General features: G+C 48.6%; 1 protein-coding gene across 3 annotated transcripts in view; it reads right to left on the bottom strand.

Annotated features, from left to right (window-relative positions):
• Positions 1-15,371, bottom strand: part of WDHD1 (WD repeat and HMG-box DNA binding protein 1) — a 53,597-nt gene that overhangs the window by 35,317 nt on the left and 2,909 nt on the right. Inside the window, exons 2-14 of one of the 3 annotated variants that reach the window (XM_068130786.2) lie at positions 13,573-13,684; positions 13,287-13,438; positions 12,945-13,053; positions 12,628-12,678; positions 7,646-7,741; positions 7,442-7,534; positions 7,156-7,262; positions 6,930-7,065; positions 6,368-6,545; positions 6,115-6,275; positions 5,688-5,872; positions 4,197-4,438; positions 3,793-3,930 (exon numbers count right to left, since the gene is read on the bottom strand). In XM_068130786.2, the coding sequence (XP_067986887.2) occupies positions 3,793-3,930; positions 4,197-4,438; positions 5,688-5,872; positions 6,115-6,275; positions 6,368-6,545; positions 6,930-7,065; positions 7,156-7,262; positions 7,442-7,534; positions 7,646-7,741; positions 12,628-12,678; positions 12,945-13,053; positions 13,287-13,438; positions 13,573-13,684 (1,760 nt within the window). Of the gene's footprint in view, positions 1-3,792; positions 3,931-4,196; positions 4,439-5,687; positions 5,873-6,069; positions 6,276-6,367; positions 6,546-6,929; positions 7,066-7,155; positions 7,263-7,441; positions 7,535-7,645; positions 7,742-12,627; positions 12,679-12,944; positions 13,054-13,286; positions 13,439-13,572; positions 13,685-15,371 lie in introns of all 3 variants that reach the window. The other 2 variants (XM_068130788.2, XM_068130784.2) reach the window with 2 other exon arrangements.

Below are 15,371 nucleotides of genomic sequence, written 5' to 3'. Positions count from 1 at the left end.
TCCCACGTCATTATCATCCACGCTAATCTACCTGCGTCCCCACTACAGGTGTCATTGTCACTAACTAATCTTAACGTCACCTAATGTCATCTTCGCTAGATCCCTACACACAATATCCTAACCCACCCGGGCTAGTTTTCACTGCCATACACCCCATAATCTAGTGCTCCTTTGCCCCCCTCGTTGTGAGGGATGACAGAGTTGCTATCCCACCACATCGGGGAGGTCCTACTATCAATTTCGCTCGTCCAAATCCAACAAATCAAAAATTTTCCAATTACTGCCAATTCTATTCACTTTTCTAAATTTCGTATCAAATCACTATCACTATCACTATCACCATCATCACAGTCCGCTATATCCTAGCCTCGGTGCGTCATGACATCATTAAACTCGGTTCGTAAAGCCGAGCAATGAATTCGGGTGGTTTGGTCGCCTGCAGGTTGAATCCGTCCGGCTTTCGGTTCAAGGGAGGTGGTTTGGTTGGACCGAGGTTCCACGCACCATCTCGGCGCGGCACCTTGCGGTCCCGGGCCCGATGGCTCAATCTCCCCCGGTCGGAACCCCGTCCCCGCGAGGGGGCACCGTTCCGCTTCCTCCCACTCGCCCTTGAACCGGACCGGTCGCCTGGCCCGACAAGGCCCGGACTCGACCGTGCAGGGCGGGGCCAAGCCCGAATCGGCAACGACGCTTCGAAGAGAAGCGACGCAGCATCGATCCGCGCCGGGCCTCGCACCCAACAAAGCACACCGCGCCCCGAGTGCTCGCATCGGCTATCCGTCGCTCTAACCGCTAACCCGGTTACCGTCGATGCTTCACTTGCATGCTCACACGCATACGCTACCCCTTTCACCCTCACAAAACCTGGCGTTCCAACGCCGTCCGTACATTCCACCAACGCTCTCCCTGTTACACACCACACCTCTCGCGCACACTCTTGCGCACACTTTGGTCCACACCTCTCCTCCGTTACGTCCTCCGTAACACTCACCATGGGCGTGCACTCTTGCATCCACCCACTAACGCGCTCACATGGGCTCTCCCACACCCACGCTACCACTAACTCAGGTGTGCTTCCTCGCACACCCTCGACCATTCCAAGCGTGCATTCTCGCACCCGCTCCACCACCAACTCACTCCTCGTGTCACACTCTGTACACCCCGACGTGCATTCTCGCTCGCACTCGGTTTCACTCCCACACTTTATAACACACCCACTCGCCGACGCACACTTTTTCCTCCCACGCGTGCCATTTCCACTCACACGGGACCCTTCACCAACGCCCGGATGCCTCCTCGATCCCAAGCGCGCGAAAATTATTTTGTCGCCAAACATCCTCTTACAAAATCTCCCAGCACAATACACAGCACGTCTCACCTTCGGGGTTCTTCTTCCTCCCTGCACCAAAACCTGCAAACTTCCATTCGGGTTAAGCACAGCATCGTGATGTGAGCAGGGACTTTGTACATTTTCCATTTCTCCCTGCAATTCCCGGGCTACCTCCGTCATCTCTTCAATTTCAATGCCCACTTCCGCTTTTTCTTTACTCACCTCGACGACCACTGGCTTTAATAAAACACCCTCTACCTCATCGGTCGCCGGCTTTTCCAAACCCCGTGTCGCGATTTCTACCCCCCTCATTGTACCCGTGCTTTCCTCCGCTTCGCTCAACCGGCGCTTCTCGACCCGCGTTACCTCCTCGTGCACCCCTGGGACCCTTTCGCCCAACTTGCGGTCTCTGTCCCTCTGCTCCCTTTCCTTCCTATCGGCCCTCATTCCGTTTAATGTTGCTTCAATTTGCTCACTCTGAGCCTCCATCCGGTTCCCCATTTGTCCCATTTTTGCTTCTAGCCTGTCCATACTGTCGTCCTTTTTCTGTACTTCTGCCATAAAATGGGCCATGAAGGCTCGCATGTACCCTGGCATCTCTGGCTCGGCTGCCGCGACCACGGGCGCGGCTAAATTTGGTGCCGCAATAACTATGTGCGCGAGGACGCCATCTTGTGCGTCTGATACCTCGTGCGCGAGGACGCCATTTTGTGCGTCTGATACCCCCTCAACCGCCTCCTCATTGCTCCCCTCCATTTGATCCTGGGTTACTCCTAACCCCTCTATCTCCCCCACCGACATCCGATCGCCTTGATTGTCCATGGCGCGATCTCAAAATTCGGGTTTTATAAAACAACGCAATTTCGGCAGCTCGTAATTTTGACAAAAAAATTTTTTCTACACGTTTTAAAAATTTGGTTCGGGCCTCGAATCCCACTCCCAGACACCAATTGTTACGGCCAATAGTACAATTGGTGTCCAAAATTTGGGCTAAATAAATTTAGTCCCAGGTTCGAATCCCAACTCCTGACTACCAATTGCTACGGATCGCGGTTTAGATGTTACTTTGGGCCGAGCGGATGGTCCAACCACGACCGTTACAGGATCCCCAATTGGCCCGACTCCCCCAACGTTGACCAGATCGCACCACAGATATTCAATCGGGAAACCTCTAAAGCGACCGAAAGAGAAGGAAGAGAGAAGATGACAGAGTACGGAGGAAGAACAGATTTATTATACACACACAAGCAATGGATGGAAGAAGCAGTCACACAGTGAATCGTTAACTTATACTATTCAATTTACTTAACCCCAGGACAACGATTAGGACAGACGACGTTCACACTTACACGGGGGAAATTGCAGGCAGGAATGGCGGAGGTGGGTTGCTGGAGAGGGAGGCAGGGTCAGGTCCCTGCAACCGGCAGGGCTGGAGGTAGCAGCTCCCAATTCTTCGCGTTTTTGGCGGGAAAACCCTCGGTCGCGTCGACGCTGCTGATGCTGTAGACGTCACGCGCTGGCTCGGTCACACCTGCTCCTCTCCTTCTGGTGGAGCCGTCTCCCTCCTCTCAGCGCGTCTCTCCAAAGTTTGTTTCCTCTCCAAGTATCTCTCCTTTTTGGTTTGGAGCGTCTCTCATCTCACAGCTCACAGCTCACAGCTCATCTCTCATGTCCTCTCTCGTGTCATCGCTCATGCCATCTCCAAAGCAGTCCCTTCCAGTCGCTTTTATTACTCGGGGCGGAATCAAGCCGCCGGCTGCGAGGGCACGCCTACCGGGTCGCTAACCGCGGTGCTGGTTGGCTGTTAGGGCTGTCCGATTCCTCCTTTGATCATGACGACGTGCCACGCCTGTGAGTTGGCGGCTCCTACCCCCCTCTTCTCCGAGATGAGCACAAGGGCAATGGCGGCTTGCGGAATTGAACACCACTCGCACCGCTTTTGAAAGGAACTTTGGAGAGCGGAGATGATTGGGGAAATTGAAAGGGGCCTACGCTTATTTCGTTTGATACAATGCAGAGTCAATCTAGTGGGAAACACATATTTAGCCTACATGGAATAAGGAAATAAACTATTTAAAAAGATATATCGTGGCCTGCGTGTAAGTTTCATGGAATTAACTAGGAGGACGGCTGCGACCATTATTTACATTACGAGGGTGTTACACACAACAAAACCATACTTTTCACATTCGTTACACTTTCTCCAAAATTGTTACACTTCTCAAAACCGTTACCCTTCTCAAAACCGTTACACTTCTCAAATTCGTTACAATATATATTTTTCCCTAGGATGATTAGGTCAAACATCAGAAACTCTTTATGAAAATGTACAATTTAATATTTGTTCTTTATTATCAAATTTTAATTGAAGCTAGTGGTGGCAAAGTATATAGCTACGCTCATGGGGGATAAAAATTATTAGCAAGAAAATTGTGTGACACAGGCACACAAAGCAACTATACCTTCCAGGGAAAATCCAAGCCATACAAGGTAAGATTTGATGCTGAGGGGCAATGGACTCCCATCAATCAGACTCCGCCCTTTATCAGAAACATCGAGCAAGAGCACCCCTAGGTTCTGTTCTCCGTCAAAGCCCACTCCTGCATCCAAAGAGAAAAGGGAACGGTGGAAAACAGCAGAGAACGTCAAATAGAGATAAAATTTGGTGTTTTTGTGGATTTTGCCAAATTAACAAATCATTTGCTTTATATTTTCGTGCCATCTTTACTATATCATTTTTACTCTTGGGTACACGTTTCAACACAAATTCGCTGCAAGGCAACCACAAATGAAAAATATGAATACGGAATAACATTGGCAACGGTCAAATTTCCGGACACATAGATACGGGACGAGGTGTTGAGACCTCTGTGGTAGGCAATCAGGAGACGATTCCGATGTCCAGCAAGGGCTACGATGGGCCCAGGGAGTCGTATGACTTGTCGCTGCAGGCCGCCCAGAGAAAAAATGCGCAACAGGCCAATATTGCTGGCAACAGCGGCCCAGCCACCTCCGAGACACAAGGCCCTCACCTCCTCTCCTTGCGGAAGATCGCAAAGCCACTCCTTTGTGCCATCCCACGAGCCAAAGTGCAGGCACTGCACTTTGCTACATGATGAATAAAAAAATATACATCAGGCAAGGTCCAATGAAGAGATTATTTTACAAAAAGAGAATGTGCAGTCAGCATAATAAAATTAACATTATTGTTAATTAGTGCAGTTAGTAGTGACCTAATGGTGAGGATTTTGGACTGACATACAAGAGAATGTGGATTAAAATCTAGCAGAAAGCATTAATAACTAGAACGGCACCACGGTAGAGAGGATACCTTCACCAGGCTGAACAGTTTACGTTTTGTATCCACTGATAGGCTAGATCTGGATGATCCGAAACCATGATGTTTTCTACACCCATTACACCCCCCCCCCCCCCCCACCAACCCCCCAAATTTTGCTGTCTGTCTATTTTCTCTCAGGGCCCTGCTGTTGGTGTTTCCCCCTTTCCATTGTGCTCCAACTCTCCCAAGAGCCTCAAATATATATATAAATAAATATCTAAATTATATATGTATTATAATATAAATTCCCTCATTGAACTTCATTTTCAATCTGTCCGTGTTTGTCATTTCCCTATTGATCCAGCGCTGTTCGCACATTAGGTTAGACTGGGAAGTTATAATTCCCCAACTGATTGGCTCATTCAGTCCAGCATGCATCAGCAGTAAAGCTCGGCCACCCTAATTAAGATCCAATTAATTTAGACAAGATTGGTGCATAGCTGAGGGCGCGTCCCCGGATTGGAAAGCCACGTGGCTCAGTTAAACGGTGGTCAGTCGGAGGACCCTGGCACCACGTAGTAGACCAATTGGCACTCGCAGTTGCCTTAGCAATCAGCTGTAGTACGAAGGTGTTTGTGATCGGTGGCCTCATGCATGGTAAGCTCGAGGGGAACTGAAACCGAGGATCCCCCTCGTAGTAGATCCCAAACAGTAATAGAACACACACACACACACACACACACACACACACACACACACACACACACACACACACACACACACACACACACACACACACACACACACACACACACACACACACACACACACACACACACACACACACACACACACACACACACACACACACACACACACGAGAGTATAATGAGTAATTAGTAATGAGAGTATAATGGAAAAGCGCTATACAAAATAAATGAATTATTATTATTATTATTAATCTGCTGAAATCAGAAGCTTTGAGCTTAACGTCACGATGACCAAACCAAATTTTGAATGGATTTGAGATGTGTGACCACAGGGTCCTTGCTGTGCTTTACACAAAGGTCTACCAACCTGAGGAACTGCTCAGAGCTCTCACAACCTAGAAGCAAAGCCTCTGCAGACACATCAGCCAGATGGTGGTTCAACGTATTGGGTACATGGATAGCGTGATGAACAGACGCGTCATGGAATTCCACTTCAATCGCACTGTCCTCGTTATCATTGTAGCTTCGTGCAATGGCCACAAAATTCCAAACCTTCGTGAAAAACAGTTTTTATGCCATTACAAAGTCATGCACTTTTAGTGGAGGACACAAAATGAATGATGGAATTGTAATACGAAATCATGGAATTATAATATTAATTTAGAAAAAAAACATTGAGAAACCCACACACCTCCCCTCACCTCTCCCCTCGCCCCACCTCCCCCCCCCCCCCACCTCCCCCCCCTCACCTCTCTCCAACTCCCCCTCCCCCCACACGCACACACATGCCACACCATAAAACGATGAGACAGATGACTGGGTGTGGAGCTCGGCTGGAAGGCCTTCTGCTGTGTTGTGGGAAGTGGTCCTTGATAGACCGGAGTGGATACAGGTAACAATGGCGGTTCCTTTGTCTTCACTCCCACATCAGAACCAGCAGCAAGAGAGTCAGTGTCTAGAAAGCAAAGCCACACCAACACTCGCATCAAGGCCACGACAGGAAAACACCATGGTTTAAAAAAAAAGTTACGGGACAAGAAAACACACCATGGGAATCTTCTTCAAAAAGGAGCAAACGTTGTCTTCCCCGAGACAAGACAGGAACGTCTTCATCTACATCATCATGGGCATCTACCTCTGTGGCTTCATGTTCTGTGGGTTGGTCCCATTTCGGAGATCCTACTACTTCCTGGTCAAACAGATCTTCATACGTCTCCTCCTTATCCTGACAGAGGAAGGGCATGACTATCATCAATCCACACACAATTTACAAACAATAAATTGATTTGAGTGATATTTCTTCTGGGTTGTCATGTTTATGTTCTCATCTCAACTGGGGTCCCAAATTAAAATCCCATATTGTGTGCCGATTTATCCATAATCTCCTAGCGACCTTTGCAATTATTGTAAAGGTGTGCTGTCTCAATGTCCTTGACCAACAATATTCCTTCACGAACCTCAGACATTGCATGGAAAAAAAAATTCGGAAATAATTTTTGATTGCCACATTTTCCTTACTCCTTAACTCTGAACAAATCTGCAAGGCCATGTGCATCAAAGATCCAAGCAACTGAATTCAAATCAGGCAACTGAATGACATTCCACTCACCTGTGTCTCATCAACCGATATCATGACCGCTTCCAGCAGGCCCAATTGGCCTCTGTTGTCTGTGTAAGCAATTTGGCCATTCCCCAGTGGATTCCAGGCCATTGCCGATATGCCGTAGCCCTTCTCATGGTTGACCCTGTGTGGCAAATGCATCGTCATATAGAGTTCTAAATTCCACACGTTTCATGGATTTGCTTGCGCAACGGCCCTCGTCGTCCTCTCTTACGTCACTCTGCAGCACTTGGTTTCCCAGTCCCAGACAGAGATCTGACCGTTTGCACTTGCAGCAGACAGGTATCGCCCACAAGGAGACCATGTGGCTACCATCACAGGCTAATGCACAAACACTCAATCAGCATCTATGACACATATGACATTGAAATCTCATTACAGCAAAGCAGAAAATCTTTTTCAGCCTACTAAGCAGCATTTATTTCTGCCTTGCAGTTTATTAGTGATTAAAACAATGACGGAAGCATCACAAAGTGACTTGGAAATAACGAAAAACTTGCCTGCGTTATTCCTTCTGCAGTCAGAACAATGAGTTCCGTCCAGGTGTCTCTCTGGTAAATTCTCACTGCCAAACTCACAGGTACTGCCAGGTACTAGATAGATGAAACAGGATTACAATTAACACACACACACACACACACACACACACACACACACACACACACACACACACACACACACACACACACACTTGCTCCACTAACCTGCCCAGCACCAGGCTGCCAGGAAAGGCGGCACAGAGAGGGTGCATTCTTCACATCATTGACCACCGTCAAGATTGGCCATGAAACCATGCGGCTCTGAGCGAAATGCAGGAAGCATTTTATTCTCATCATGTCAATGGCTACACTGTATTTAAATGTCACATTCAATGCATGAAACATTCACTTGCAAATGCATATATACTGTGTACACACACACACACACACACACACACACACACACACACACACACACACACACACACACACACACACACACACACACACACACACACACACACACACACACACACACACACACACACACACACACACACACACACACACACACACACACACACACACGAGGTGGTCCAGAAACCATGGGCACATTTTGAAGAACGATACCTACAACAAACAACTAAGTTTATTATTGTTCTTTGGTGCAAAACAAAACATGATTACTCCTAAATGTGGAAATGGATGTGACCGTTTCAACACGCACAGGCATCATGTGATTGATTCGCAACAGGGGGAGGTGCATCACGTGATATGGATCGGGGTGAGCTTCACTCACTATGCCGCACACGTTTGTCTTTGCATTAGTTCAGTTCATTGTGAATTAGACGCCCTAATATGATGGAGGATATCGTGAGACAGAAAATTCGCACTGTACGGTTGTATTCTGTGTCTGGAAATTCGGCTGAAGTTCACAGACTACTTGTCAAAGAATGTGGCGCCAACGCAATTAACAGAAGAACCATCGGCAGAATAAACAAGCAGTTTGATGAAACCGGCAGCATTCTTCCAAAACAGTCACCAGGTCGGCCTCACTGTGCCAGTCACCAGGTACTGTTTGAACTGAGGAAAGCAGAGCGGTCATTCAACAACAACTCGACAGTAACACACCATTATCAACTCGTCGTTTACCATCGCTTCATAGATAAGCCGATCATCCGATGTCACCAACATAAGCCGATCATCGATTCGTAGAATACTAAAAGACCTTAATGCAAAACCATACATACCCAGATTAATTCACCAACAATCTGAGGATGACTGACAAGCACGTTGAGGCATGTGAGACATTACTTGTGTTAATGGATATTGACAATGATTTACAGATCAGGATCTTGTGGTCAGATGAATCCAACTTTACTTTATCTGGTTCTGTGAATCATCATAACAGCGTGATATGGGCAGTAGACAACCCACGATTTACTGTTGAGCACAATGTCCAGTATCAAGCTAGTGTGTCTGTCTGGGTCGGCATTTCTTCTGGAAGCATTGTTGGGCCAATATTTTTCAAAGAAAATGTGAATGCTGCAAATTACCTTCTAATGTTGGAGCAGCATGCATTTCCACTCAATGATGGCCAGATGTGGTTCATGCATGATGGTGCGCCTGTTCATTATGCTACCAGTGTACGCCAGGCCCTTGATTTGAACTTTACAGACAAATGGATTCACCGTCGTGGTCCGGTTGAATGGCCGCCGTGGTCTTGTGATCTAACACCCTGTGATTTCTTCCTTTGGGATTTCCTCAAACACAAAGTGTATGCGAGGAATCCTACGACCCTTATAGATTTGAAACAATTCATAAGTAATGACTAATGACACTGCTGCCTTAACGACTGAAACATGCAGAATTGTGTGTCAGAGTGTTTCGTCACAGCTATAGCTGTGCATAGACCTGGGGTTCTTAACCTTGGGTATCCATACCCCTTGGGGGTATGGGGACCAAAATCTGGGGGTATGGGACTCGTAATAAATAATAATAATAAATTGTGATAAATTCAATGAAATATCAACTTTAAATTGAAGTCACACTGGAACCTAATGTAGTGGGGCGGCTTAGCCCAAATATTCAAAAGAATTGTGCATTTTGTGATACAAGCACCAAATTTGGCACAAATGTACATTAATATGTTGCGAACATTTTCAGATATTGGGCCACTTGAAATTCCGTAATTTTTTTTTTCAAATTTTTTCAAATTTCGTAATTTCAAATTTTTCGGGTGACACCGTCACAATTTCGGTCTTCGAGGCCGGCCGATAGGCAAAGTGTGACCGGAAGGGACGAGGTTCTCCTGACCACGTGGCCCTCGATCTGGGAAGCGAGAGGCGTTCCATTAGTGGACGCGCCCCTCACGCCCGACTTTTGGGCGGCCCCGGCAGGCCGTTTGTTTTGACGTTCCGTGACAGGCCCCGCACCCCCACCTCCGGGCCGACCGGAAGCTTGTGCTGAGTACATCATACCTGAACAACTCAGTGAGGCAGAACACAGCAGTGCACACCAGGGTGACCCCTTCAGTGCATAAACCAATTAACCTGTCCACTGCAGGGCATATAGAAATGAAGTTATTTTCTGCATATAATAATAATATAAGTTCAGTTCTATATAACAATTTCTGTTATCACCACTACCACTACAACTACCACTACTACAAGCTTTGTCTGGAATTTTGTGGACTAACAGACAAACAGACATACAGACAAGCTGGGATCAAAACATTACCTCCTTCCACCATTGAGTGTAGAGGTAAACATCATGGAAATTATATCATGCCCTAGATTTAATTCATGCTTACCCGTGTATTTGCTTCACTGGTTCACAAGGTCTTTTGCATACATGTAATTCAGACTCTTGTCTTGATTGCTGACCACACAATGTTCGCAACATATTAATGTACATTTGTGCCAAATTTGGTGCTTGTATCACAAAATGCACAATTCTTTTGAATATTTGGGCTAAGCCGCCCCACTATATCGGCCGGCCTCGAAGACTGAAATTGTGACGGTGTCACCCGAAAAATTTGAAATTACGAAATTTGAAAAAATTTGAAAAAAAAAATTACGGAATTTCAAGTGGCCCAATATCTGAAAATGTTCGCAACATATTAATGTACATTTGTGCCAAATTTGGTGCTTGTATCACAAAATGCACAACAGGTTTGCTATGCTGCTACACTAATGGGACTGGTAATCAGGCACAGATCCCCGAACTTGGCCCATTTTCTGGTTAATAAGTTACCAATTTTCATCCAAAAAAATAGGCAATTAAAGTAAAAACACCCCTCAGAATGCACCACAGAGCACCTATAAATCAAAAATATTCTAGGGGGACATGCCCCCAGTTCCCCCTCGCCATGCGCACCTTGGTCAGTCAGCAGTCTGGTGAAGGGGGTATGGGGACATCGTGGGCAATCCGTTGGGGGTCTTGCCAGGGAAAAAGGTTAAGAACCCCTGGCATAGACAATGAAGGAAAGCAGTTTGAACATTTGAACTGATCTGTTTCATGTACACGACATGACCAAAAGTATGCAGACACCCCTTCTAATTTGTGGATTCCACTATTTCAGCCACACCCATTGCTGACAGGTATATATAATCAAGCCACACAGCCATGCGATCTCCATAGGGCATAGACAAACATTGGCAGTAGAATGGGCCGTACTGAAGAGCTCAGTGACTTTCAACATGGCACCATCATAGGATTCCGCCTTTCCAACAAGTCAGTTCGTCAAATTTCTGCCCTGCCAGAGCTTCCCGTTCAACTGTAAGTGCTGTTATTGTGAAGTGGAAACGTCTAGGAGAAACAACAGCTCAGCCGCGAAGTGGTAGGCCATACAAGCTCACACAATGGGACCGCTTAGTGCTGAAGCACATATAAATCGTCCGTACTCAGTTGCAACACTCATTACCAAGTTCCAAACTGCCTCTGGAAGCAACATCAGCACAACAACTGTTCGTTGGGATCTTCACGAAATGGGTTTCCATGGCTGAGCAGCCGCACACAAGCCTAAGATCACCATGGGCAATGCCAAGTGTCGGCTGGAGTGGTGTAAAGCTCGCCGCCATTGGACTCTGGAGCAGTGGAAACGCGTTATCTGGAGTGATGAATCACGCTTCACCAGCTGGCAGTCTGACGGACGAATCTGGGTTTGGCGGATGCCAGGAGAACGCTACCAGCCCAAATGCATAGTGCCAACTGTAAAGTTGGTGGAGGAGGAATAATGGTCTGGGGATGTTTTTCATGGTTCAGGCTGGGCCCCTTAGTTCCATTGAAGGGAAATTTTAACGATACAGCATACAATGACATTCTAGATGATTGTGTGCTTCCAACTTTGTGGCAACAGTTTGGGGAAGGCCCTTTTCTGTTTCAGCATGAAAATGCCCCGTACACAAAGAGAGGTCCATACAGAAATGGTTTGTCGTGATGGGTGTGGAAGAACTTGATTGGCCTGCACAAAGCCCTGACCTCAACCCCATCGAACACCTTTGGGATTAATTGGAACACCGACTGCGAGCCAGGCCTAATCGCCCAACATCAGTGCCCGACCTCAATAATGCTCTTGTGGCTGAATGGAAGCAATTCCCCGCAGCAATGTTCCAACATCTAGTGGAAAGCATTCCCAGAAGGGTGGAGGCTGTTATAGCAGCAAATGGGGGACAACTCCATATTAATGGCCATGATTTTGGAATGACATGTTCGGGTGTGCACATACTTTTGGTCATGTAGTGTATATTAGACTGATTAGACTGTTTAACGAGTAATCACGTTTTGTTTTGCACCAAAGAACGATAATAAACTTAGTTGCAGGTATCGTTCTTCAACATGTGCCCATGGTTTCTGGACCACTCTGTGTGTATATGTATTTCTTCAAAACGTGTCTTAGTACATAAAAACACCTTCTTCGTACCGTCTTACTAAATCTGTCATCCCGACGCCTAGCGTCTGTCATTCAGTCCGTCACTACGGATGTCAGATCGTCAAATGTACGGGTTATGTTGTTCAACTACCCTCAGCGAAGCAACGCGCCGGGTGGAGTGCACGTTTGTCGAGGCCTAGCCTAGTGCTTCATGTAACGCAGTCATGACGTCCCAGCAAAAGGACCGTGATGGACAGAAGGGAGGGCGGACGAAGAAATCCAGATACTTTAACATATAGAAAATATAATCACTACAAGTAAGCTTTAATATCACCTGACTCGAAATGTCCCAAATGCACACCGTCCCATCGCAGCTTGAAGACCCCTACAGTGGAGAAAAAAAAAAAACCACACACACAAATGACAACAAAAAAACGTTAAAATAAGCATTATAATAGATGTATTGGTGTTAACATGCAACCTCCGACTTCATTGCATTCTGGGAAAGACACAGAACCCCCAACTGTAAAACAGCATCAGCCGCTACACCGACAGCCCCTGTATCGGTCAGCCTACAGGAACAGGTGTTTACGGTCACCATTCCACTTTGGGTTTATCAAAATGTGATCGAAGCATTGAAATGGTGCACACCAAGTACTTCTCCTTCGGATCAAAAGCCACGCTGAGCACGGGAGCTTCGTGGCCAATAAACGTGGTTTGCAGCAGCGTATCCACGGCAATCATTTTGATCACAAAATCACTGCGAAGAGCAGGACAGACCCAAGGAGTCAGGCATAGGTTACACTGTGCACCTTAGTCAGACAGTTACTTGAGCTTAAACCCAAATCGTTCAAAGTTCAGGTTTTTGAAGCTTCATCATCAGTCGTTGTATTACATCGTCGCTCAAACACAACGCTCCCCTTTAAATACAAGTGACACCCTCTTACATCACCATAAACCATTCACTTCGTGCCCTGAAGACCCCCAAAGCACCTCGCACCAGCAGCCACATGTCCACCCGAGCTGCTGAAGTCCAGGTGTACAGGTGGCGCGGTGAAGCGTGCCAGAACGCCATCAGGTAAGCCATCCGGAAAGGAGTGGGACTGAATGGCGTTGTTGGACACCGCAGTCACCATTCGGTTGTCCTGCAGCAAACACACGACCTTCTGGTCATGCACCTTTCCAGCGTTGCAGGCCATTAATTGTAAACAGCATTATCACATGCTCTTGAATGCACGAGTGTGGAAGACCCTCCACACCATCCATGGACCATACATACCTTGACAGCAACAGAGAGGACCTTCTCTCCCACGCGGATCGACTTGGGATCATCATCATCAAAGCCATCCCAAATTCGAACATCGCCATCATAACCACAAGTCACGATGAACCTATAAAAGAATCCCCAAACCACACCACAAATTCATGGCTGTTTGACTGTGGTTGTAGTTCTATATTCATGTGCTACTGTTAACCCATCTTATGAGAAAGATGCGAGGAGAGACATTAATCGAGGGGGAGGGAGGGCTTGTCTATCCTTTATTATGGAACTAGCAAATGCCACCCGTCGCTTTCTCTCCGAGAGAGAGGAGAGAAAGATGGGGGGGAGAGAGAGACGGTGGGGGAGGGAGAGAGGAGTTGGGGGAGGGAGAGAGGAGTTGGGGGAGGGAGAGGAGGTGGGGGAGGGGGAGAGGAGGTGGGGGAGGGAGAGAGGAGTTGGGGAGAGAGAGGAGGTGGGGGAGGGAGAGAGGAGTTGGGGGAGAGAGAGAGGAGTTGGGGGAGAGAGAGGAGTTGGGGGAGAGAGAGGGGGTGGGGGAGGGAGAGAGGAGTTGGGGAAGAGAGAGGAGTTGGGGAAGAGAGAGGAGTTGGGGAAGAGAGAGGAGGGTTAAGAGAAGATATAGAGAGAGCAGGGGAGAGGAAGAAGGTGGGGGGAAGAGAGAGGTGGTGGGGGGGGGGGGGGAAGAGAGGAGGTGGGGTGGGGAGGAGAGAGGAGGTGGGTGGGGAGAGAGAGGAGAGAAAGATGGGGGGGAGAGAGAGGAGTTGGGGGAGAGAGAGGAGTTGGGGGAGAGAGAGGCGGTGGGGGAGGGAGAGAGGAGTTGGGGGAGGGAGAGGAGGTGGGGGAGGGAGAGAGGAGTTGGGGGAGAGAGAGGAGGTGGGGGAGGGAGAGAGGCGTTGGGGGAGAGAGAGGAGTTGGGGGAGAGAGAGGAGGTGGGGGAGGGAGAGAGGATTGGGGAAAGAGAGAAGAGGGTTGAGAGAAGATATAGAGAGAGCAGGGGAGAGGAAGAAGGTGGGGGGAAGAGAGGTGGTGGGGGTGGGGGGGGGGAAGAGGTGGTGGGGGGAAGAGAGGAGGTGGGGGGGAGGAGCGAGGAGGTGGGGGGGAGGAGAGAGGAGGTGGGTGGGGAGAGAGAGGAGAGAAAGATGGGGGGGGAGAGAGAGGAGGTGGGGGAGAGAGAGGCGGTGGGGGAGGGAGAGAGGAGTTGGGGGAGGGAGAGAGGAGTTGGGGGAGGGAGAGAGGAGTTGGGGGAGGGAGAGAGGAGTTGGGGGAGAGAGAGGAGGTGGGGGAGGGAGAGAGGAGGTGGGGAGGGGAGAGAGAGGAGGTGGGGGAGGGAGAGAGGAGTTGGGGAAGAGAGAGGAGGGTTGAGAGAAGATATAGAGAGAGCAAGGGAGAGGAAGAAGGTGGGGGGAAGAGAGAGGTGGTGGGGGGGGGGAGAGAGGTGGTGGGGGGGGGGGAGAGAGAGGTGGTGGGGGGGGGGGGGAGAGGTGGTGGGGGGGGGGGGAGAGAGAGGTGGTGGGGGGGGGGAAGAGAGGTAGGGGGGGGGTAGAGAGAGGTGGGGGGTAGAGAGAGGAGGTGGGGGAGAGAGAGGAGGTGGGGGAGAGAGAGGAGGTGGGGGAGTGAGAGGAGGTGGAGGAAGGAGAGAGGAGGTGGGGGGAAGAGAGAGGAGGTGGGGGGAAGAGAGAGGAGGTGGGGGGTAGAGAGAGGTGGGGGTAGAGAGAGGAGGTGGGGGTAGAGAGAGGAGGTGGGGGTAGAGAGAGGAGGTGGGGGTAGAGAGAGGAGGTGGGGGTAGAGAGAGGAGGTGG

Source organism: Myxine glutinosa, chromosome 11 (genome assembly GCF_964187855.1).
Source record: "Myxine glutinosa chromosome 11, kmMyxGlut1.1, whole genome shotgun sequence".
In the NCBI taxonomy this organism is placed as follows: domain Eukaryota; kingdom Metazoa; phylum Chordata; class Myxini; order Myxiniformes; family Myxinidae; genus Myxine; species Myxine glutinosa.
Note: the sequence above shows the minus strand (reverse complement) of the source record. Positions and strands in the feature narration are given on the sequence as shown.